Source organism: Schistocerca serialis, chromosome 5 (assembly GCF_023864345.2).
Source record: "Schistocerca serialis cubense isolate TAMUIC-IGC-003099 chromosome 5, iqSchSeri2.2, whole genome shotgun sequence".
NCBI classification, from domain to species: domain Eukaryota; kingdom Metazoa; phylum Arthropoda; class Insecta; order Orthoptera; family Acrididae; genus Schistocerca; species Schistocerca serialis.
Window position 1 is genome coordinate 586,831,799 of NC_064642.1, and position 23,279 is coordinate 586,855,077.

A 23,279-nucleotide genomic window follows, 5' to 3' on the forward strand; every position below is an offset into this window, starting at 1 on the left:
TGGAAGACACTTCGTAATATTAAAGCACCACGCAAAAGAAGTAATAGATTGGTAAATGAGATATCTAAATATAAAGTTCGAATAAGACAACAAGCGACTAACTCGATAAAATTTCGTGCCCTTAAGAACCTTCATGTTAAAATACAGCGACATACTTCCATTTCGTTTCGTTATAAATATAGCCTTTACACTATCATCCATAGCCAGTATACAGTTGATAAGAGAACTCATACTCCACTATTGGACCTGCTAATTACATTGGTTGTCTAATGTTAGGGACGAAAGTGACTTTCGCATTGCGTGCCACAGCCTGGTAACATACCTCAATGGAACTCTGGACCATAAATAGAAAGAACTGCTACAACTGACAGAAACACGCTATGAAACGAACAGAAATGACTCTTAAGTTAAAAGACCATACTCACACTGGAACGTTAATAAAAACACCAAAACGACCATGTTCGACAATGCTGGACGTATCCCCATATGGCGACAGTGGGAACACATAATGCACCCAGGAACACTTTCGAACATGATAGTTTCAGTGGACCAGGTGCCATGATGTGGGGAGGCAATGCTACACGGGCGTACTGACATCCAAATTTTTAAACATGGTACACTGACCGGTGAACGTTATCGTGACACTGTACTCCGTTGCCTTGTGCGTCTTTTCAGCGCTGCAATCTGCCCTGACTTCATTTTTATGCATGGCACTGCCCGACCGCATCGGACAGCGCAGGTGCAGAAGCTCTTGTAATGAGAGGATGTTCGACGAATGGACTGGCAAGCCTATTACCCAGACGTAGCTCCCATCAGGCACGGGTGGGATGCAGAGCGGCATTCGGAAGAAGTATTGCAGCACGTCCTCATGCTCCAACGACTATTTATCAGTTGTCGGTCACGCTGGTGAGGGGATGGAACGCCCTACCACAAGAACTCCTTACGTAGACTGGGACCAACGTAGGAGCAATGCAGGGCACGCACTTCTGTCCGTGGTGATCACACACCCTATTCCAAGAACTTGTCCCACCATTTGTAATGTCCAGGGGACCGTAATGAATCGCTGTGACTTTACTGTTGTTATTATCTTTGAGTAAAGTTCTTACACTGAAGAGCCAGAGAAACTGCCACACCTGGCCAATATCGTGTAGCACGCAGAAATGCCGCAACACGACGTGACATGGACTTGACTAAGGTCTGAAGTAGTGTTGGAGGGAACTGACACTGTGAATGCTAAACGGCTGTCCATAAATCCGTAAGAGTACGAGGATGTAGAGATCTCTTCTGAACAGCACGTTGAAAGGCATTCAAGATATATAATGTCCACGTCTTGGGAGTTCAGTGGCTAGCGGAAATGTTTAAACTTAGAAGAGTGTTCCTCGAGCCACTCTATAGTAGCTTTAGACATGTCGGGTGTCGCATTGTCCTGTTGGAATTGCCCAAGTCCGTCGGAATGCACAATGGACATGAATGGATGCAGGTGATCAGACAGGATGCTTACGTAAATGTCACCTGTCATAGTTGTACCTACACGTATCGAAGTTCTCATATCACTCCAGCTGTACACGCCACACACTATTACAGAGCTTCCGCCAGCTGGAACAATCCCCTGATGATATGCAAGGTCCATAGATTCAAAAAAAGAGGTTGCCTCCATACCCGTATACATCCATCCCCTCGATAAAATTTGAAACGAGACTCGTCTTAGCTGACAACATGTTTCCAGTCATCAACAGTCCAATGTCGGTGTTGACTGGTCCAGGCGAGGCGTAAAGCTTTGTGTCGTGCAGTTGTCAAGGGTACACGAATGGGTCTTCGGCTCCGAAAGCCCATATCGATGATGTTTCTTTGAATTGTTCGCACGCTGTCACTTGTTGTCCAACAGTGAAATCTGCATCAATTTTCGGAGGGGTTGCACTTCTGTCGCTTTGAAGGATTCTCTTCAGTCGTCGTTGGTCCAGTTCTTGCAGGATCTTTTCCCGGCCGCAGCGATGTCGGAGATTTGATGTTTAACCGGACTCAAAATTTTAAACATGGTGGGTTCCTGATATTCACGGTGCACTCGTGAAATCGGCGTACGGGAAAATCCCCACTTCATCGCTACCTCGGAATGCTGCGTGCCATCGCTCGTGACTATAACACCACGATCAAACTCACATAAATCTTGATAACCCGCCATTGTAGCAACAGTAGCCGATCTAACAAATGCGCCGTGTTCTGCCCGTTTACATAACTCTGAATTTGAATATGCAAAAAAAAAAAAAAAAAAAAAAAATGGTTCAAATGGCACTGAGCACTATGGGACTTAACATCTGTGGTCATCAGTCCCCTACAACTTAGAACTACTTAAACCTAACTAGCCTAAGGACATCACACACATCCATGCCCGACGCAAGATTCGAACCTGCGACCGTAGCAGTCGCGCGGTTTCGGACTGAGCGCCTAGAACCGCGAGACCACCGCGGCCGGCTGAATATGCATTCCTGTACAAGTTTCTTTGGCCCTTCAGTGTATATCTGCTCGTCTCACTGCGTATTCCTTTCAGTTACCGTATGTACTATACAGAAGCAGTGCTTTCTATGTATGCTCCAAATTTCATCGAACTGTTTCGTGCTTAAGTTTTGTAACCTAATGTAAACATAAGTCTACACGTCATAGTTATCTGTAAATCTTAATAATAATTCCAGTTTTCGAGTGATAGGTACGTAAATTTCTGTCATTCATAATGTATAAATTCAATTTCCGATTACTTGAAAATTACTAGTGTGAGTAAGATTAGTGGACAGTGTTTGACATGAAACTTCCGTCTAATGAGTACTGCCAGTAAAGGTACAATAAGTTCCTCTACTGATAATATCTTGTAGATTGTGGGTAAAGAAAGTACAGGCAGGAATCCAGAAGCACCAAATGCTTACAAAAACACAGAGAATCGTAAGTGAGATATATCCGTTTCGTCTGTCCTAAACTTACCATAGTAAGAGGAACAGTACTCAAACATTGAGTGGAAATCATTTCCTCCCCCAATTCAATCTTTCCTAATTTGGGGCTATATTTGATTAGCAATATTCCATCTTCAACCACAACATTATTTTAATTTTTTAATTATTGTTCAGCGCGTTTAGAAGCTGCACCTCTATTTTCGAGGTCTGTATAGAAATAATGGGCATTACGCCTGCTTCAATTTTTCACCTAATAGTGGCAGATCTGAAGCCGCCGCAACCCTATTATGTCTATAAAGCCCTTGAAAATGGAGTAGTGCCAACGTAAAGCACTGATGGTAATTAGAAAACAAAATTTCTGTGAATGAAGACGAAATATTATTAGTCAGATATATCGCTAACCTAGTAGTTACAGGCACGGACGATAATTATTTTCAAAAATTGTAATTGGATCGCTGATATCTCCAATAACGTTCTCAAAAGTAATCAAATGAAATACATCGAAAACTTTAATGCAAGTATTTTTTTAATCATTAAAAAAAGAAGTGACTGTGCAAGTGATGACATGTGATGCCGAGAAATTATGGGGGTTAACTTAAGATGAAAATAAAACTGCGCCTATGCATCAGTCTCAAGGATCTAACAAAATTACGTAAAAATGGTAAAATAGATAACAAGAAGAAGCCAAACGAAGAAAAATTATGACTGGTGTAAGTAATCTGCGACCGCTGTTGGAATAGTTGCCAGAGTTCATCGTAAGCAGATATTATCATGAGGAAGAAAAGGATCACATACCACTATGTTTGTCAGTCAACTATCCTGACCATCTCCCAACCGAATGGTTAGCAGGTCGAGGTGGTCGAGCGGTTCTAGGCGCTACAGTCTGGAACCGCGTGACTGCTACGGTCGCAGGTTTGAATCCTGCCTCGGGCATGGATGTGTGTGATGTCCTTAGGTTAGTTAGGTTTAAGTAGTTCTAAATTCTAGGGGACTGGTGATCACAGATGTTAAGTCCCATAGTGCTCAGAGCCATTTGAACCATTTTTGAACCGAATGGTTAGCGTAGCCTCCTGCTGAGAGAAAGGGTTCCATTTTTGGTGCCTCCTCCGATTTTTTTCTAAAGTGTGAAACTCTGGAACGGGGTGTACTCAGCCTCGCGTGGCCAAGTGAGGAGCTGTAAATTTCGTGTGACCAGGGCCTCCCGTCGGGTAGATCGTTCGCTGGGTGCAAGTCTTTCGATTTGACGCCACTTCAGCTGCTTACGCGTCATTGGGGATGAAATGATTATTATTAGGACAACACAACACCCAGACCCTGAGCCGACAAAATCTCCGACCCTGCCGGGGATCGAACCTGGGCCCTTAGGATTGACGTTCTGTCGAGCTGCTTGAATAAAGAAGCTATGGCATCTTCAGGATTCTTCCACTGGCAATGAAGCCACAGTTGATGTTGCCTTGCAGACAACAGTCGGCCAGTCAGTATAGGCCTAAGGCCTAATCCTCGAGTGGTATTCAGGTATTACTGACGAGTTAGATACTTGGTGCTGGTAACTGAAGACGGCTGTGCTGACACGGACCGCCTGGTGGTGTGTTGCAGAGTTCGCGGCCGGGCTCGCGACATGGAGGAGGAGTGCGGGCCGTGCGGGGGCCCGCCGCCCCCGCAGTTCTCGTTGCCCCCGCCGCCGCGGCCGCCCTTCCTCGTCGACGGCGACTGCTCTGAGGACGGCCCGCTGCTCGCCTTCGAGGTCTGCGACGCCTTGCCCGTGAGTAGACGACCGGTGCTTGATGCAGTACACCTCGTCAGAGCACACAAGACAGCATACATGTCACTGAAAGGCACATTATAGCGACACCCGTCCATTTTCAATACACAATACAAACATTAAACGAGAAACAGTACACGATACCTGGGAGTATATTGTATAACGCAATTCTACCCAACACATATTCACAATCACAAATAAAGCAGAGAAAGCACTCCTCATACTGGCACATGTGAACACATCATAGTACAGACTACCAGTCACATACGTAAGAGAATACCATTGCGCTCTTTATGAAACTGTGGTGGGCTTCGCAGGAAGGGTACGGGCACACAGAATTGCTGTAATAGCCAACAGGATAGCAGTGTGACGTGGACGAAAGAGTATACTTTTGAGACTGTCTCGGGCTTTCCACACTATCTCAACAGAGGCGCTGTGTGTGGGCTGGTTTTTGTTTTTTTTTTCCTAATGGATATAACGATCAGATACCACTACGTTTGCTACTGGCTTAAGGGTGAAAGACATAAACAATTCAGGAAAGTAACATGGGGAACACATCGAACACAAACGTCACTTAAACACTTGGACACTTGGCTATTTATGTAAATTAAAGAGGGAGAGGAGAGATGTGGACGACTGAGTATACTTTGGAGACTGTCTCAGGCTTTTCCGTACTACCTCAACAGAGGCGCTGTGTACGGATTGGTTGTCTTTCTCAAGGACATAACGACCAGATCCTGCTCCCCTTGCTACTGGCATAATAGGAGAAGGCATGATAAGTTCAGGGAAATAGCAGGGGAAGACATCGAATACGAACGTCAGCCAAATACATGGCTGTTTATGTATTTTAAGGGAGTAGAGGAGAGAAATGAGAAAGGAAAGCAATTAATGATATCAGCTGCATCGGGACTTCGTGTCGTATCAGCGGTGTCGAGTGAAAATCTGCGCCGGCCCGGACTTGACCCCAGGATCTCCTACTTACCAGGCAGCTACATTAAGCACTGTGCCGCCCAGACACAGTGTTTACCTTAAATCCACAGACTATCTCTGCATGTCCCTTGGCCGACTCGTCTGGCACCATCTTTCCACAGTCCCCGTCCGTATCCTCCATGATCGCTCATTTTAGATTTCCGCAAGAGGTCGGACGTAAATGTGCATCCGCACTGAAAATTGTACAATCACTGCCCATCGAGGCGAATCAGTTAGCTATATGAATGTGTTCTGTCGCTCCCGTAAGAGGTTCGAGTCCTCCCTCGGTCATGGGTGTGTGTGTGTTGTTCTTGGCATGAGTTAGTTTAAGTAATGTGTAAGTCTAGGGACCACTGACATCAGCAGTGTCTGTTCTTTCGGACACGGAAAACACCAACACGAAGAAGGGGCACAATGACATGACGTATCTTAAGCCATCAGGGAATAAATTCCGTGGTACTAGAGGGAGCTGTACAGGGTACAAACTGTAGAGGAAACCGGAGCTTGGAATGCACCCAGCAAGTAGCTGAGGGCGCAGGTTGCAAATGCCACTCTGAGATGAAGATATGAAGATGGCATCTGTTCTTTCGGACATGTCCGAAAGAACAGATGACATCTTCATGTCGTTTAAGGCTAACCGGCTGATGACCTTCTTCAGTGCGGATGCACACGATTTGACGGAACTCTTACGGGACTCGGTGGATTGCCTGCCGCGAGTAATGGATATAATGGCAGGGGCACTACGAATGTAGTGTGTGAACTATAAGTTGAGAATGTGGGTCTCACGCGGACCGTGCCGGTGATAAATCCCTGGAGTCGCACTATCCTCTGTGCCTTCAGTGGCTCAGATGGATAGAGCGTCTGCCATGTTAGCAGGAGACCCTGGGTTCGAGTCTCATTGATGTATGTGAACGAGTGGCTCACCGCATCAAACCAGTACGATGACTAACAAGGGAACCTCCCCATCGCACCCCCCTTAGATTTAGTTGTAAGTTGGCACAGTGGAAAGGCCTTGAAAAACTGAACACAGATCAATCGAGAAAACAGGAAGAAGTTTTGTGGAACTATGAAAAAAATAAGCAGAGTATACAAACTGAGTATTCCATGAGCAAGATAGGCAACATCAAAGACCGTGTGAGCTCAGGAGCGCCGTGGTCCCGTAGTGAGCAGCTTCGTAACGAGAGGTCCTTGGTTCAAGTCTTCCGTCGAGTGAAAAGTTAACTTCCTTTATTTTCGCAAAGTTATGATCTGTCTGTTCGTTCACTGACGTCTCTGTTCACTGTAATAAGTTTGGTGTCTGTGTTTTGCGACCGCACCGAAAAACCGTGCGATTAGTAGACGAAAGGACGTGCCTCTCCAATGGGAATCGAAAACATTTGATCGCAAGGTCATAGGTCAACCGATTCCTCCGCAAGAAAACACGTCTGATATATTGTATACGACACTGGTGACGGCATGTGCGTCACATGACAGGAATATGTTGCCGACCCACCTAACTTGTACACTTGGCGATTGGGTAAAAAGATTCTTCTACCATGCCCGATTTGGGTTTTCTTGTGGATGTGATAATCACTCCCAAAAAGGTGATGAAAGCATAAGAGTTTGTCACATAAACTGTAACAAATGAATGCAACAGTTTCACAGTCGCACAGTTTTCTCTGTGCTGTGTCAAAACATATGTATTTAACGGTTTCAAATTTTTCGGTGTGTAGACCGTCAAATCCTGCATATGTCCAAGCAAATGTGAACATGTCCTGGAATTTTGGAGAGCAATGTTGATTATGTGTGCGTGCCTGAACTTTGATAATTGACACACGATCACGTAAACAATACTGTTCTGTGTACCTGCGCAGCTTCGCAAAATAATTGTCTGAAAACAAAATATTAAGCTTTTCACTCGAGGGAAGACTTGAACCAAGGACCTCTCTTTCCGCAGCTGCTCACTCTAACCACGGGACCACGGCGCTGCTGAGCTCACATTATTCTTGATGTTGCCTGTCTTGCACATGGATTACTCAGTTTGTATGTTTCGCTTATTTTTTTCATACTTCCACACAACTTCTTCCTGTTTTCTCGAGTGATCTGTGTTCAATTTTTCAAGGCCTATCCACTGTGCCAACTGATAAATAAATCTGATGGGGGTGTTATGGGGAGGTTCCCTTGTAAGAAGTCCCTAAACTTAGTGTGAAGTTAGTGGTTAGTCTGATTTCTGCTATTCTTCTTTACCTTCGTCCTCCCAATTCATATCCTGTTGTTTCCGTTCTGTGGGTCATGAAATGCCACTCGCCATTCACAAAGTTATAGCATACATCAGGGTAGCTGATTTTTGTTTAACTCCTGGAGTGGAGTGGAGTGTGGCTGACGCGTGCTTTGTGGTGCCGGCAGGTGCTGGACGCCGAGCTGCACAGCAGCCCCGCCATCCCGTCCACGGCCGTCATAGTGGGCAGCTGCGTGCTGCTGCTCGCCACGCTCCTCATCGTCTCCGTGCTGCTCTTCAAGTGAGTAATGCAGCCAACACGTCTCACCCTGCCACAGTCCTCCTCACCTTCTTCCTGCAACCATCGCCAGCAATATTTAGAACAATTTTTATTTTATCCATGTTGGATCTTGTGAACTCCACTGCTTTTAATGATAGCTGCTGAATGACGCAACCAGCCACAAATACTTTTTGAATGTTTTATTTTACTGCCATAACCGGTTTCGGGCTACCAAACTCATCTTCAGGTGACTAATATTTTTTCGTTACGTGGATACACTCCTGGAAATTGAAATAAGAACACCGTGAATTCATTGTCCCAGGAAGGGGAAACTTTATTGACACATTCCTGGGGTCAGATACATCACATGATCACACTGACAGAACCACACGCACATAGACACAGGCAACAGAGCATGCACAATGTCGGCACTAGTACAGTGTATATCCACCTTTCGCAGCAATGCAGGCTGCTATTCTCCCATGGAGACGATCATAGAGATGCTGGATGTAGTCCTGTGGAACGGCTTGCCATGCCATTTCCACCTGGCGCCTCAGTTGGACCAGCGTTCGTGCTGGACGTGCAGACCGCGTGAGACGACGCTTCATCCAGTCCCAAACATGCTCAATGGGGGACAGATCCGGAGATCTTGCTGGCCAGGGTAGTTGACTTACACCTTCTAGAGCACGTTGGGTGGCACGGGATACATGCGGACGTGCATTGTCCTGTTGGAACAGCAAGTTCCCTTGCCGGTGTAGGAATGATAGAACGATGGGTTCGATGACGGTTTGGATGTACCGTACACTATTCAGTGTCCCCTCGACGATCACCAGTGGTGTACGGCCAGTGTAGGAGATCGCTCCCCACACCATGATGCCGGGTGTTGGCCCTGTGTGCCTCGGTCGTATGCAGTCCTGATTGTGGCGCTCACCTGCACGGCGCCAAACACGCATACGACCATAATTGGCACCAAGGCAGAAGCAACTCTCATCGCTGAAGACGACACGTCTCCATTCGTCCCTCCATTCACACCTGTCGCGACACCACTGGAGGCGGGCTGCACGATGTTGGGGCGTGAGCGGAAGACGGCCTAACGGTGTGCGGGACCGTAGCCCAGCTTCATGGAGACGGTTGCGAATGGTCCTCGCCGATACCCCAGGAGCAACAGTGTCACTAATTTGCTGGGAAGTGGCGGTGCGGTCCCCTACGGCACTGCGTAGGATCCTACGGTCTTGGCGTGCATCCGTGCGTCGCTGCGGTCCGGTCCCAGGTCGACGGGCACGTGCACCTTCCGCCGACCACTAGCGACAACATCGATGTACTGTGGAGACCTCACGCCCCACGTGTTGAGCAATTCGGCGGTACGTCCACCCGGCCTCCCGCATGCCCACTATACGCCCTCGCTCAAAGTCCGTCAACTGCACATACGGTTCACGTCCACGCTGTCGCGGCATGCTACCAGTGTTGAAGACTGCTATGGAGCTCCGTATGCCACGGCAAACTGGCTGACAGTGACGGCGGCGGTGCACAAATGCTGCGCAGCTAGCGCCATTCGACGGCCAACACCGCGGTTGCTGGTGTGTCCGCTGTGCCGTGCGTGTGATCATTGCTTGTACAGCCCTCTCGCAGTGTCCGGAGCAAGTATGGTGGATCTGACACACCGGTGTCAATGTGTTCTTTTTTCCACTTCCAGGAGTGTATTTTGGTTAACAGCGTGTCGCCTGCTCCACACTGCACAAGAATATTTGAGCATTTAGTGCCACTTTATCAGTTGTTTCATTAACAAAAAATACGCTAAAGTGTTTGCGTTTTACGAACATATGATTCAAGGTAGTCGTGTTCACTTACATAAGTTCCAGTAGACGGTGCTTCGTTTTGTTGTGATTGATTTGGTTTTCTACCTCGATGTATATGTTCTTAAATTTCAACACAACACATGCACTTTAAATGGGTTACTGTGGCACGCTACACAATATTCTTACAATGCTTGTTGAGCATCCCAAATGTGTTATACAGTTCAAGTTTTTCCTTACAATGCAAAGATTATCATTAAGGAATGGTACAAATATACCATTCATTGAGTATCGACCGAGGATGTAAACAGAGCGAAGATGATGTGTGGGATGTGCAAAACACAACATGCTAGTAAACGAAATATATTTGCATCCTAAGCAAAAAGTTATTATAAAAAGACAGTAGATTTTTTTATACTGTCAGCGGTAACATAGTAATTACCATTGACAGCATAAAAAATCCTAATAAAAACAATTAATTCTACAGTCTTTTAATAATAAGTTTATGGTTAGGGTGCAAATACTTTTCTGTTATTGACATGTTACGTTTTGCACATCCCAAACATCATCTTTTGTCTGTTTACATCCTCGGTCCATATTTAATGATTGGTATATTTGCAGCTTTGCTTAGTGATAATCTTAGCATTGTTAAGAAAAACATAAAGTGTATAAAACATGTACGATGCTCAACAAGCATTGTAAGAATATTGTGAATCGTGCCACAGTAACCCATTTAAAGTACATGTGTTGTGTTGAAATTTAAGAACATATACATAGAGGTAGAAAACCACATGAAAACGAACCACCATCTACTGCAGCATATATAAGTGAGCACAACTATTTTGTCTCATAAAACACAGATACTTAAGCGTATTTGTGTTAATGAAATAACTGATAAAGTGGCACTAAATATTCAAATATTCTTGTGCAATGTGGAGCAGGCAATATACTGTTAACCAAAACATCTACGTAACGAGAAAATATTAGCCAACTGAAGATGGGAATGGTAGCTCGAAATCGGCTATGGCAGTAAAACGAAACATTCGAAAAGTATTTGTGGCTGGTTGCGTCATTCAGGAACTTTAATACAATAATCTGCTCGTTTGAGAATGTGCTGTATCTTAGAATATAAATTCATTGTATTCTGATTACGCGCGTTGACAGTCGACACAGAGGGTGAAATTCCGCAGCCATTGGTGTTGGTAATAATGATGAGGAAGATGGTACTTCGTGTATGACACTTTTGACACAACCACAGAAGGAGGTTTTACTCTTCGCCACCCTCAACTATTTATAGTGCGCTAAGGGAAACACTATGAGAAGAGAACGAGGACGACACTGAAACACTGATAATGATTAGTAACAAAAGCACACACGTTTACTGACAGATACTCAACTTTGTACAAATCGACTCAGTCCTGAAGTTCAACTACCATTCCAGAAGCTAAGAATGGACAGTAAACAGTTCCTTTAGAATGGTCGATGAAGACAACTAATGTGGAGTCGCTAGAAGCAAACGATGCGGCGCGAAGTACACAAGTAGAAGGCGGTCTTCTCGGTAGTCGAGTTGACTTATACTTGCCCGCTCTGCCGTACCGATGGCGCATTCACATGTCTGCCGGCGCAACCGCTGCAACGTCTTGGTGCGACAATTGGTGGGTTATACGCCGTTTCTGGAGTGGGTTGTCGACCTGTCGACGACTGTGGTGCTACCTGGTGGTGCGTGATTTGCTTCCGACACCACTACATTATCCGTCCATCCTTTTCCTATTACTGAGCATGAGTCCCGTCAACCACTCGGTCCGTTGTACTCTAGGATTTGGCAAATTTACTTTATCTTACTTTATGGCCAGGTGCCCTCTCAGCTGTTTGCGTATCGTGGTTCATTCCGTAGAAATTAGGGACCACCATAGCAGTTGCTTAAGAGAGCGTGGGAAAAACTTAAATCACACAGAGGCTGGCCGGTGGACTAACATCGATCGTTTATCAATTCAATCCTAGTCTGCTTCATCTTTCCAGCGTGGAAGCTGAATGACTGTAGCAAGATACAAGACGACTTAGACCAAATTTCTAGTGGGTATTGCGAATAGCAGCTAGCTCTATTTATAGTAAAAACGCAATTGGATACAGATAAGTAGCAAAAACAGTCCCTTAATGTTGAAGCATAGGATTAGCAGTATGCTGCTTGCTTGACACAGTCATATCTGGTAAATATCTAGACGTAACGCCGCAGAGCGATGTGAAATGGAACGAGCCCGTAAGGATGGTAGTAGGAGAGCCAAATCGTAGAACCAGTCTACTGAAAGAATTTTGGCAAGGAGTAGCTCATCTATAAAGGAGACGCCGTATAGAACACTAGTGCGACCCATTTTTCAGTACTTCTCGAGTGTTGGGGTCCGCAGTTGGTCTGGTTTAAAGATCACATCGAAGCAATTGAAACATTTGCTGCTAGATTTGTAACTAGTAGGTTCGATCAACACTCAGGTGTTATGGAGATGCTTCGGGAACACACATGGGAATTCTTGAAGGGAAGACGACGTTCTTTTCGCGGAATACTGTTCGGGAAATGTAGAGAATCGCCATTTGAAGCTGACTGCAGAACGATTCTACTGCCCCAACGTACATTTCGAGTAAGGATCGCGAGGACAAGGCATGCAGACAATGGGTTTTGTCTTAATTTGCGAGTGGAAAAGGAATGGAAATGACTAGTAGTGGTACAAAGCATCCACTGCCATGCACCATATGGTGGTTTGAGGAGTACCTATGTGACTGTAAATGTGTATGTACATGCGTTTCGTCCGTAATACAGGTCAGTCGCTGCAGGTTCAGAATTCTCCACTTCTTCCGTTTTGCCTCGACCCTTTTCTGCATATGACACATTTATCTTAATCCTGTCAAAGAGAGTATTTTTCGTTCTCTGGTTCTCATCCCAGGCACAATTCTCCTAGTGCATTGTCAGTCAACCTGGTCGTTGCCGCCCACCAGTGAGTATCCGAGCTTTCGTGTTGGACGGTTGGCGATAGGGATTTTAATAACATTTTAATTAGTTATCATAAAATATTGACATAATATATATTATTTTATGGTATATTTTACTATAACTCTGCTTTATAAATGTGATAAAGTTATTTCGCTACCTTACAAATCACCAGAACTGTGGAACAGGGGTAGGGGGGGGGGGGGGGGGGCGGTTAGAATACGAATATTTCGCTGCTAACAGAGATAAAACGGTGGGCGGTAAGTAAAGAAGGTTGACTACCACTGTTTTAGTGGGTCCTCTATTACGCATTCTATGACCATGCACTGGTACAGACATCTTTTTTCCCACTTTTAATGGTTCCCACTTTTTGTCATTTGTCATTCTCGCTTGATAAGTCTTGAAAATAGACATTCCACAGCTATTATTTTATCTGTTTATTTTTTAATGTATGGTAAGCTTCAGACACGGAGCTTTTACCACCTTGATCGCATATAGATAGACTGGATTACTAATTCTGGCATTACTAAGCTGTATCTAGAAGCGATGAAGGTAATAAAAACTTCATATCTGAAACCCTCTTTGCACTGATTTCATTATTGCCATCCAGCCGACAGTGCCAGCTATATATAATATTTATATTTCGTTCTTGCTACTACTTTTGGGATTCCAGCCAAAATTTCAGGTAATCATTCGTTAAGCTAAGTCTTTAGGCTGGAGTCTGGCATCACCATCTGTCATAACCAAACTGCTGAAATAGCTATTCATGTTTCCGTTTCTTGATTACACGTCTTCTCACCAATTATTTTACATACTGAGTTCCTGATGTTATTCAGTTGTTCCTCTAACCCTTCACAAACGTCAGCTCTCATTTTTCTTCATTTCATTCTAAAATACCATTATCTTTGTCTTTTTCATGCTTACGTTCATTCCATATCCCTCATAACTGGTGTTCAGTTCACATCACTTTTTTATGGAAGCAATTTTATCGACATCATGGTTCATTGGTTGGTTGGTTTGAGTGAGGAGACGAAACAGCGAGGAGATCGATCCCATCGGATTAGCGAAGGACAGGGAAGGAAGTCGGCCGTCCCCTTTAAAAGTAACCATCCCGGCATTTGTCTGAAGCTTATATATATGGCGTACCGCCCACGTGAGCACGCGAAAGTGCCGCAGCAGGACGTGGCATGGACTCGACTTATCTCTGAAGTAGTGCTGGAGGTAACTGACACCATGAATCCTGTAGGGCTGTCCATAAGTCCGTAAGAGTACGAGAGGTGGAGATCTCTTCTGAACAGCACGTTTCAAGGCGTCCCAGATATGCCCAATAATGTTCATTTCCGGCGAGTTTAGTGGCCAGTGGAAGTGTTTAAACTCAGAAGAGTGCTCTGGAGAAATTCTGGACTTGTGCGGTGTTGCATTAACCTGCTGAAATTGCCCAAGTTCGTCGGAATGCACAATGGACATGAATGGATGCAGGATACTTACGCACGTGTCACCTGTCAGAGTCGTATCTCTAAGTATCGGGGGTCCCCCATCATTCCAACTACACACGCCCCACTCCATTGCAGAGCCTCCATCAGCTTGAACAGTCCCTTGCTGACAAGCAGGGTCCATGGATTCATGAGGTTGTCTCCATACCCGTACACGTCAATACGCTCGATACAGATTGAAGTGAGACTCGTCCGACCAACATGTTTCCAGATATCAAAGGTCCACTGTCGGTGTTGACGGGCCCGGGCGAGATGTAAAGCTTCGTGTCGTGAAGTCATCAAGGGTACACGAGTGGACCTTCAGCTAAGCAAGCCTATATCGATGATATTTCTTTGATTGGTCCACACGCTGACACTTGTTGACGGCCAAGCATTGAAATCTGCAGCAATCTGTGGAAGGGTTGCGCTTTGGTCACGTTGAACTCATCTCTTCAGTCGTCGTTCAATCCGTTCTTGCAAGATCTTTTTCGGGCCGCAGCGATGTCGAAGATTTGATATTTTACCGGATTCTTCATATTTACGGTACTCTCGCGAAATGGAGAAATCCCCACTTTATCCCTAACTCTGAGATGGTGTGTCCCGTCCCTAGTGCGCCGCTATAAACCCCGTTCAGACTTACTTAAATTTTGATAACCTGCCATTGTAGCAGTAGTAACCGTTCTAACAACTGCGCCAGACACTTGTTGTCTTGTATAGGCGTTGCCGACCTTAGCGTCGTATTCTGCCTATTTACGTATCTCTCTATTTGAATACGCATGCCTATACCAGTTTATTCAGCGCTTCGGTGTATAATATCAATAAATATACTAGTGCTAATTAACGCTCAAGTTGTATGATGCTCTAAATAGAACCTGGATTCATCCGAGAGAATGACGTTTTGCCATTCGTGCACCCAGGTTCGTCGTTGAGTACACCATCGCAGGCGCTCCTGTCTGTGATGCAGCGTCAAGGGTAACCGCAGCCTTGGTCTCCGAGCTGTAGGTCCATGCTGCTGCAAACGTCGTCGAACTGTTCGTGCAGATGGTTGTTATTTTGCAAACGTCCCCCATTTGTTGACTCAGGGATCGAGACGTGGCTTCACGATCCGTTACAGCCATGCGGATAAGATGCCTGTCATCTCGACTGCTAGTGATACGAGGCCGTTGGGATCCTGCACGGCGTTCCGTATTACCCTCCTGAACCCACCGATTCCATATTCTGCTAACAGTCATTGGATCTCGACCAACGCAAGCAGCAATGTCGCGATACGATAAACCGCAATCGCGATAGGCATATCTCCTTCTTACACGAGGCATCACAACAACGATTCACCAGGCAACGCCGGTCAACTGCTGTTTGTGTATGAGAAATCAGTTGGAAACTTTCCTCATGTCAGCATGTTGTAGGTGTCGCCACCGGCGCCAACCTTGTGTGAATGCTCTGAAAAGCTCATCATTTGCGTATCACAGCATCTTCTTCCTGTCGGTTAAATTTCGCGTCTGTAGCGCGTCATCTTTGTGGTGTTGCAATTTTAATGGCCAGTAGTGTATTAGCACAGGTATTGCTTTCGGATAAAACTGTGTAAGTTTCATTCCAAAGCCTTCCTGTAGTCTTGAGTTCATTCTAGAGAGCTAGCCATTCGGAGTACGCGGTGTGTGCAGCTGGCGCTCGGTTGCAGGTACAAGCGGAAGGTGCCGAACGCGGCACCGAACAAGGCGGCGTCGGCGCCCGTGCACTGCGACACCGCGTCGTCTGCCGGCCTGGGCGGCGTCGGCGGCGCAGACCCCTCCTACGAGGACTCCGGCAGCGTCCGTCCGCGCACAGCGCCACCTGCTGAGTCGCCCAAACTGCAGGTACTGACACGCAGCCAGCAGTGAGCTACCGACCGAGTCGATTTATCGTTGAAAGGATGGGACAAAAATGTTTATTGAAAGTGCAATTAGTTTGCTGACAATCATACGGTTTTAAAAGGTAATGTACTCTAAGCACATCGGTCAAAAAGTTAGTCACTTCTACATTTATCAGTTCAAGGGAGAATCCATAAATGTGTCCATCGTCATGTTTTGCAGTGTATCCATAATGTCATCTTCCATCGCAAGTAACTGCGTAATTCACAATGAGCGGTTTCGGCTTACTGCCATCATCAGATCATTAAAAGTATCAACGTCCAATAACCTCTACATTCTGGTACATAAAAGGTGTTACTTTCCTCACCCATTCTGCGCCGTTGGTCAGACCACCAGATCTTCAATGTCCTTCTAAAACACTACGTCTCATATTCTACGATTACCTTCCTTTACCATTACTCTGTAGTCTGTGTTTCACTACTCATACAATTCTGTACAGCAAAGACACAATCTCGAAAGTTTCTTCCTCAAATTAAGATTTATGTCTTCTGTACCAGAAGTATTTTTTTTTTCAGGAATGTTCTCTTTGCCCGTGTTAGCCTGCTGTATCATCCTGCTTCGTCTGCTATGTGTTATTTTGCTATAGGCTAACAGAACTCTTTAGCTTCGTTTACTTTGTACATGGACCTTCCCTTTGGTGGGGAGGCTTGCGTTCCTCAGCGATACAGATAGCCGTACCGAAGGTGCACCCAAAACGGAGGGGTATCTATTAAGAGGCCAGACAAACATATGGTTCGTGAAGAGGGGCAGCAGCCTTTTCAGTAGTTGCAGGAGAAACAGTCTGGATGATTGACTGATCTCACTTTGTAACATTAACGAATCGGCCTTGCTGTGCTGGTATTGCGAACGGCTGAAAGCAAGGGGAAACTACAGCCGTAATTTTTCACGAAGGCATGCAGCTTTACTTTATGGTTAAATGACGATGGCATCTTCTTGGGTAAAAATTTAAAAGGGGAAAAGGATAGGTTAAAGTTAGATATAGTGGGAATTAATGAAGTTCGGTGGCAGGAGGAACAAGACTTCTGTTCAGGTGAATATATTGTTATAAATACAAAATCAAATAAAGGTAATGCAGGAGTAGGTTTAATAATGAATAAAAAATAGGAACGTGGATAAGCTACTACGAACAGCATAGTGAACACATTATTGTAGCCAAGATAGACACAAAGCCCACGCCTACCACAGTAGTACAAATTTATATGCCAAGTAGCTCCGCAGATGATGGAGAGATTGAAGAAATGCATAATGCGACAAAAGAAATTATTCAAATAGTTACTGAAGAATAAAATTTAATAGTCATGGGGAACTGGAATTCGAGTGTAGGAAAAGGAACAGAAGGAAAAGCAGTTGATGAATATGGAATGGGGTTAAGGAATGAAAGAGAAAGCTGACTGGTAGAATTTTGCACAGAGCATAACTTAATGATAGCTAACACCTGGTTTAAGAATCATGAAAGAAGATTGTATACGTGGAAGACGCCTGGAGACACTGGAAGGTTTCAGACTGATTATATAATGGTAAGACAGAGTGTTATGGGCCGGTTTTAAATTGTAAGACATTTCCAGGGGCAGATGTGGACTCTGACCACAATTTATTGGTTATGAACTGTAGATTGAAACTGAAGAAAAGGTAAGAATTTAAGGGCATGGGACCTGGATACCCTGAAAGAACCAGAGGTTGTAGAGAGTTTCAGAGAGAGCATTAAGGAGCGGTTGACAAAAACAGGAGAAACAAATACATCAGAAGAAGAATGGGTAGCTTTGAGAGATGAAATAGTGAAGGCAGTAGAGGACCAAATAGGTAAAATGTAGGGCTAATAGAAATCCTTGGGCAACAGAAGAGAGATTGAATTAAATTGATGAGAGGAGAAAATATAAAAATGCAGTAAATGAAGCAGGCGGAAAGGAACATAAACGTCTCAAAAATAGGATCGACATGAAGTGCAAAATGGCTAAGCAGGGATCACTAGAGGACAATATTACTAGGTGTGAGATAGATACTGCGTACGGCAAAATAAAAGACATCTTTGGAGAAAAGAGAACTACCTGTACGAATATCAAGTGCTCATATGGAACACCATTCCTAAGCAAAGAAGGGAAAGCAGAAAGATGGAAGCAGTACGTAGAGGGTCTATACAAGGGCGATGTACTTGAGGACAATGTTATGAAAATGGAAAAGACATAGATGAAGTTGAAGCTAGAGATATTATGCTGCGTGAAGAAACTGACTGAGAAATGAAAGACGTAAATCGAAACAAGGTTCCTGGAGTAGACAACATTCCATTAGAACTACTGAAAGACATGGGAAAGCCAGCCATGACAAAACACTTCCATCTGGTGAGCAAGATGTTTGCGGTTGAAAACGGAGTGAGCCAGGGTTGTAGCCTATCCCCCTTGTTATTCAGTCTTTATATTGGCCAAGCTGTAAAGGAAACAAAAGAAAAATTTAGAGTAAGTACTAAAATCTGTGGAGAAGAAATAAAAACTTTGAAGTTTACCAACGACATCATAATTCTGTCAGAGGCATCAAAGGACCTGGAAGAGCAACTCAACGTAATGGACAGTGTCTTGAATGGAGGATATGAGATGAACATCAACAAAAGCAAAATCAGGATAATGGAATGAAGTCGAATTAAATAAGATGATGCTGAGGGAATTAGATTAGTAGTAAATGAGTTTTGCTACTAGGGGAGCAAAACAACTGATAACGGTCGAAGTAAAGATATGAAATGTAGACTGGCTATGGCAAGCATAGAGTCTCTGAATAAGAGAAATTTGTTAACATCGAGCATAGATTTAAGTGTCAGGAAGTCTTTTCTCAAAGTATTTGTATGGAGTGTAACCATGTATGGACGTGAAATATCGACGATAAACAGTCTAGACAAGAAAAGAATAGAAGGTTTAGAAATGTAGTACTACAGAAGAATTCTGAAGATTAGACGGGTAGATCACGCAGTTAATGAGGAGGTACTGAATAGAATTGGGAAGAAGAGGAATTTGTGGCACAACTTGACTAGAAGAAAGGATCGTTTGGTAGGGCTTGTTGCGAGGCATCAAGGAGATCACCAATTTAGTACTGGAGGGAAGCGTGGAGGGTAAAAATCGTAGAGGGAGACAAAGAGATAAATACGCTAAGGGCTGTTTCAGATGCATGTAAGTTGCAGCAGTTATTCGGAAATGAGGAGGCTTGCCCAGGATAGCGTAGCATGAAGAGCTGCATCAAACCAGTCTCTGGACTGGAAACCACAACAACTCAACAAATTCTGCATTTTTTCTTGAGTTTACTGAGGATAGCATATCATAAGGGAATCTTATCATTGAAATTCACTCAGAATTTTAATCCCGTTCTTGAACCTATCTTTTATTTCCATCATACCTTTTTCAGTGTACAGATGGAACAATAGGAGAGAATTACTGCATCCCTACATCACACCCTTCTTAATCGGAGCATTTCATGTTTGGTCTCCCGTTCTTTCCCACTTCATTGTTGTAAATTGTGTATATTATCTGTCTTGCCCTATAGCTCACTATTATTTTTCTCATAATTTGGAGCAAATTGCACCGTTCTTACGTCATAAAACCCTTTTCGCAAACCGACAAAAAATTGAAAAGGTGTCTTGATTTTTCGCAATTCCTGATTTGTACCCAGCAGAACTATCAAATTGTTAGGATGTTAATTGCTAGATGCCACCCGCTGTTCAAAATATTCCCAGACATAATCCTGTGTTTAAGATGGGATATGCCAGGGGGACAGTAGGGTCAGATAACATACCTTAGTGTTCGTTAAGCGACCACCGTGTTCGTGCTGTCCTGTGAACACAACTTTTGTCTTCCAGCCTCACTTGCAGATTCCGCTGTTGTATTTGGCCGTGAACGGCAACTGTGCAATGTCCTAAATACGTTGCAGCTATCAGTCGTGGTCGGAAGAGTGTACTGTGTACTTGTAAGTGCATTATGTCGGCGCTAAGTGAATCAGAATGTAGCAAATTATTGGTGCTCGTATGGTGGATTCTTTCGTAATTAAGGTACACAAAGTGTTTGATCCAAAAACGATGGAAGTGAGCAATCAGAAGTGACTCAATCTGTACTTTATCGCCGATCTAGATTTCAGCTACAGTATTGCTATCAGCAGTGCATCACATAGACTCAATAGGTTTGTAAACTCAATTGTTACTATACGACCTTCGTGTAGTAAAATATTTATTATGTATTTTTGTTTTTTTGACGCGTTATACATCCTAGAGGATCCCCTCGTTATGGATCTATTCTAACAGAAAGTACACCTAATCTAACGTAATACAATCTCACAAATGGCAGAAAGGAGGCTTATCTTCCCGTCTAACAAGAAATCAGCCTCAACAGCGTCACATGCTCTTTGTTCCACGAGACGTTTCAGAAAGGTTTTAGATGTAGTCAAGTGAATTGGCACAAAGAGCGGAGATCACGAACTGTACGCCAACATATATCCTCTCCTCGCTGGTGAGACAGTAACGATGAAAGTCTCTTCCACCAACAGCAATCTGACTGGGTACCTCTGAGAGGAGAGCTGCTTAAGATGTTCGCTTCTGCGAACTCGGCTACATAAGCAAGTTTACGTGTCGTATACCTAGAGGTGGATCGCCTGTTTTTCGATAGAAGCGAGCTATGTTTCACGGGCCCACACAGCTCTTCCACTATATTGACTTTGTTGCGAAAACAAAATCTGGGGAACTAGAACGCTGTATAGTATTACCAGTTGTGTGTGTGAGTGTGTGTGTGTGTGTGTGTGTGTGTGTGTGTGTGTGTGTGTGTGTGTGTGTGTGTGTGTGTGTGCGCCCGCGTGTTCCTACGTGCATGCGTATGACCATCCAATGACTCCTCAGCTTCCGTGGGGTAACGTATTTACTATCCAGAGACCAACTTCTTTGGCTAATCAAACGAGAAGATGACCAGTGAGCACCGCTAACTGACACGTAACATCGGTATCATTTGAGGAATAGGTTTCGCTCTAACTTGAACCATTCGAGAGAGGTCTCTTTTCTGAAAAATATGTATTTTGAATTTATATAATTGATACAGAAAATATATCTTTTGTCACAAATATTGACAGTAAGTTATTACTGAGCATTTCATATTATTTATTACTCTTATAAAAGCTGCTGGGAAAAGCAGGTGTCACCATAACAACTCTTCTTGTATAAAGTAACTACGTACTGGAGGAAAGAGACGTTGCTTTAAGACATTACTAGCAAATAATGAAGAAAAAGAAAGAGTGGTACTTAATTGTACTGTACACGCAAACGAGACACGTGAGCAGTAACAAGGAATTGGATATCTTACTTCAGAGGTCCATTATGTTCGTTTGCTGTGACTGTTCCATTGCGGCATACTTCTTATGGAAATTCTCCAGTTCTTGGTTTTGTTCCGTAACACACAGCACGTTCGCGTGTCCAGCAGCGATAATGCTCCGAAAAAAGCGATAAACGTCCGCCACTTGGTGTTTATTTAGCCCCAAGCTGACACGGAGAAACGCAATAAAACACTCCTAATGAGACTGCCATTTGTTTCACCACGTGTGGGGAAATGTCGAAGCTCTCACGAAAGTTCGAAGAAAATACAGGTCGAACGGGACGTAACAGACGTGTGTTGATAAAATCAGAGAATTATCGTCTTTAACGAATGTTCTACTTATTATCGCTCATGTGGAAAATTATTGTGATTTTACGAGAGAGATATGTGTCCTCTGAAAGAATTACCTTTTACACTGAAAGTATATTCTTGCTCCTCTTTTCAGATGACTGACCTGAAATCCAACGGAGCTGGCTATCCGAATGGATTTCCTGTTCTGCGTGATCCATCGCTCTACGTAGGATCGCATCCTTACATATCAGAAGATCTTTACAACCCAGTCTACGAAGAAATATCACACGGTAAGAAACGATAGTAAATTTGAAAACTAATGTAGACACTTATCTGTCACTAATTTCCTGCCAAGAAATGGTTCCAGCCTCTAAGGCATGGAAAGTTCTGTCTTCATTGAAATTTGTCCTGTGATATGTGACAACACACCTTTTAGTTACAATTAGTGAAGGAGCTACAGTTCCGTTTTCTTGACACCTTTTTATGGAAAGATATCAGGAGCGGTGCCTGCCGACTATTTCTGTCCGTCACTTAGAGATACACTCTTAAAGCTGGTTGTGCGTCTTGTTGCTTTCCAAGAACATACTGCCTTTCCCAGAGGAAGCGGCTGAAGACCTCGACTACTCCTGAGTGTAATTTCATGCCATCTGAGTAAATTACAATAACCTTTCATAAAAGTACCCTTAGAAAAATATGCACTACACTAGTGAGACATATGTGGTACATGGAAGAAAGCCACATAGAGCAGAAGTCCTGCTTGGTCTACGGAGAGGTAATCCACTTCAGTCTACAGCTCTCTCTGGCATGTTCTCTCCTTTTTCACTTTCGGCCTTATTTAAAACACAGTCGTAATGAATTAGAACTAACGCTTTGCTCAAAATAATTTTTGAGTACTTTTTCAAAAATGGTTCAAATGGCTCTGAGCACTATGGGACTCAACATCTTAGGTCATAAGTCCCCTAGAACTACTTAAACCTAACTAACCTAAGGACATCACACACATCCATGCCCGAGGCAGAATTCGAACCTGCGACCGTAGCAGTCCCGCGGTTCCGAACTGCAGCGCCAGAACCGCACGGCCATCGCGGCCGGCTGAGTACTTTTTGAGTGAGTGTATTCCTTAAGCACGTAAGGCCTGATACACAGTGCAGTACACGTTACCACTGCTGACTATTGACGTGGTAAACTGCAAATCGTTTTGATCTTGCTAAAGATAAACAATAATTATCATGCAACTAGCTGACGTGTGGACCAGTAACATATGGTCATCGTCGAAGTGACGTTTAAATGGAAGGTGTAAAGAGAGAAAGTGAAATTTCTTCAGTGCAACAAGATGCTAGATGCATAATAAAGGATATCTTACAT

General features: G+C 44.1%; 1 protein-coding gene across 1 annotated transcript in view; it reads left to right on the plus strand.

The window, feature by feature from the left end:
- LOC126482124 (atrophin-1-like) overlaps positions 1–23,279 on the plus strand; it is a 412,049-nt gene that overhangs the window by 376,352 nt on the left and 12,418 nt on the right. Inside the window, exons 3-6 of the mRNA XM_050106100.1 lie at positions 4,536–4,701; positions 8,056–8,168; positions 16,068–16,242; positions 22,069–22,204. Of these exons, the coding sequence (XP_049962057.1) occupies positions 4,558–4,701; positions 8,056–8,168; positions 16,068–16,242; positions 22,069–22,204 (568 nt within the window). The 5' untranslated portion in view covers positions 4,536–4,557. The remainder of the gene's footprint in view (positions 1–4,535; positions 4,702–8,055; positions 8,169–16,067; positions 16,243–22,068; positions 22,205–23,279) is intronic.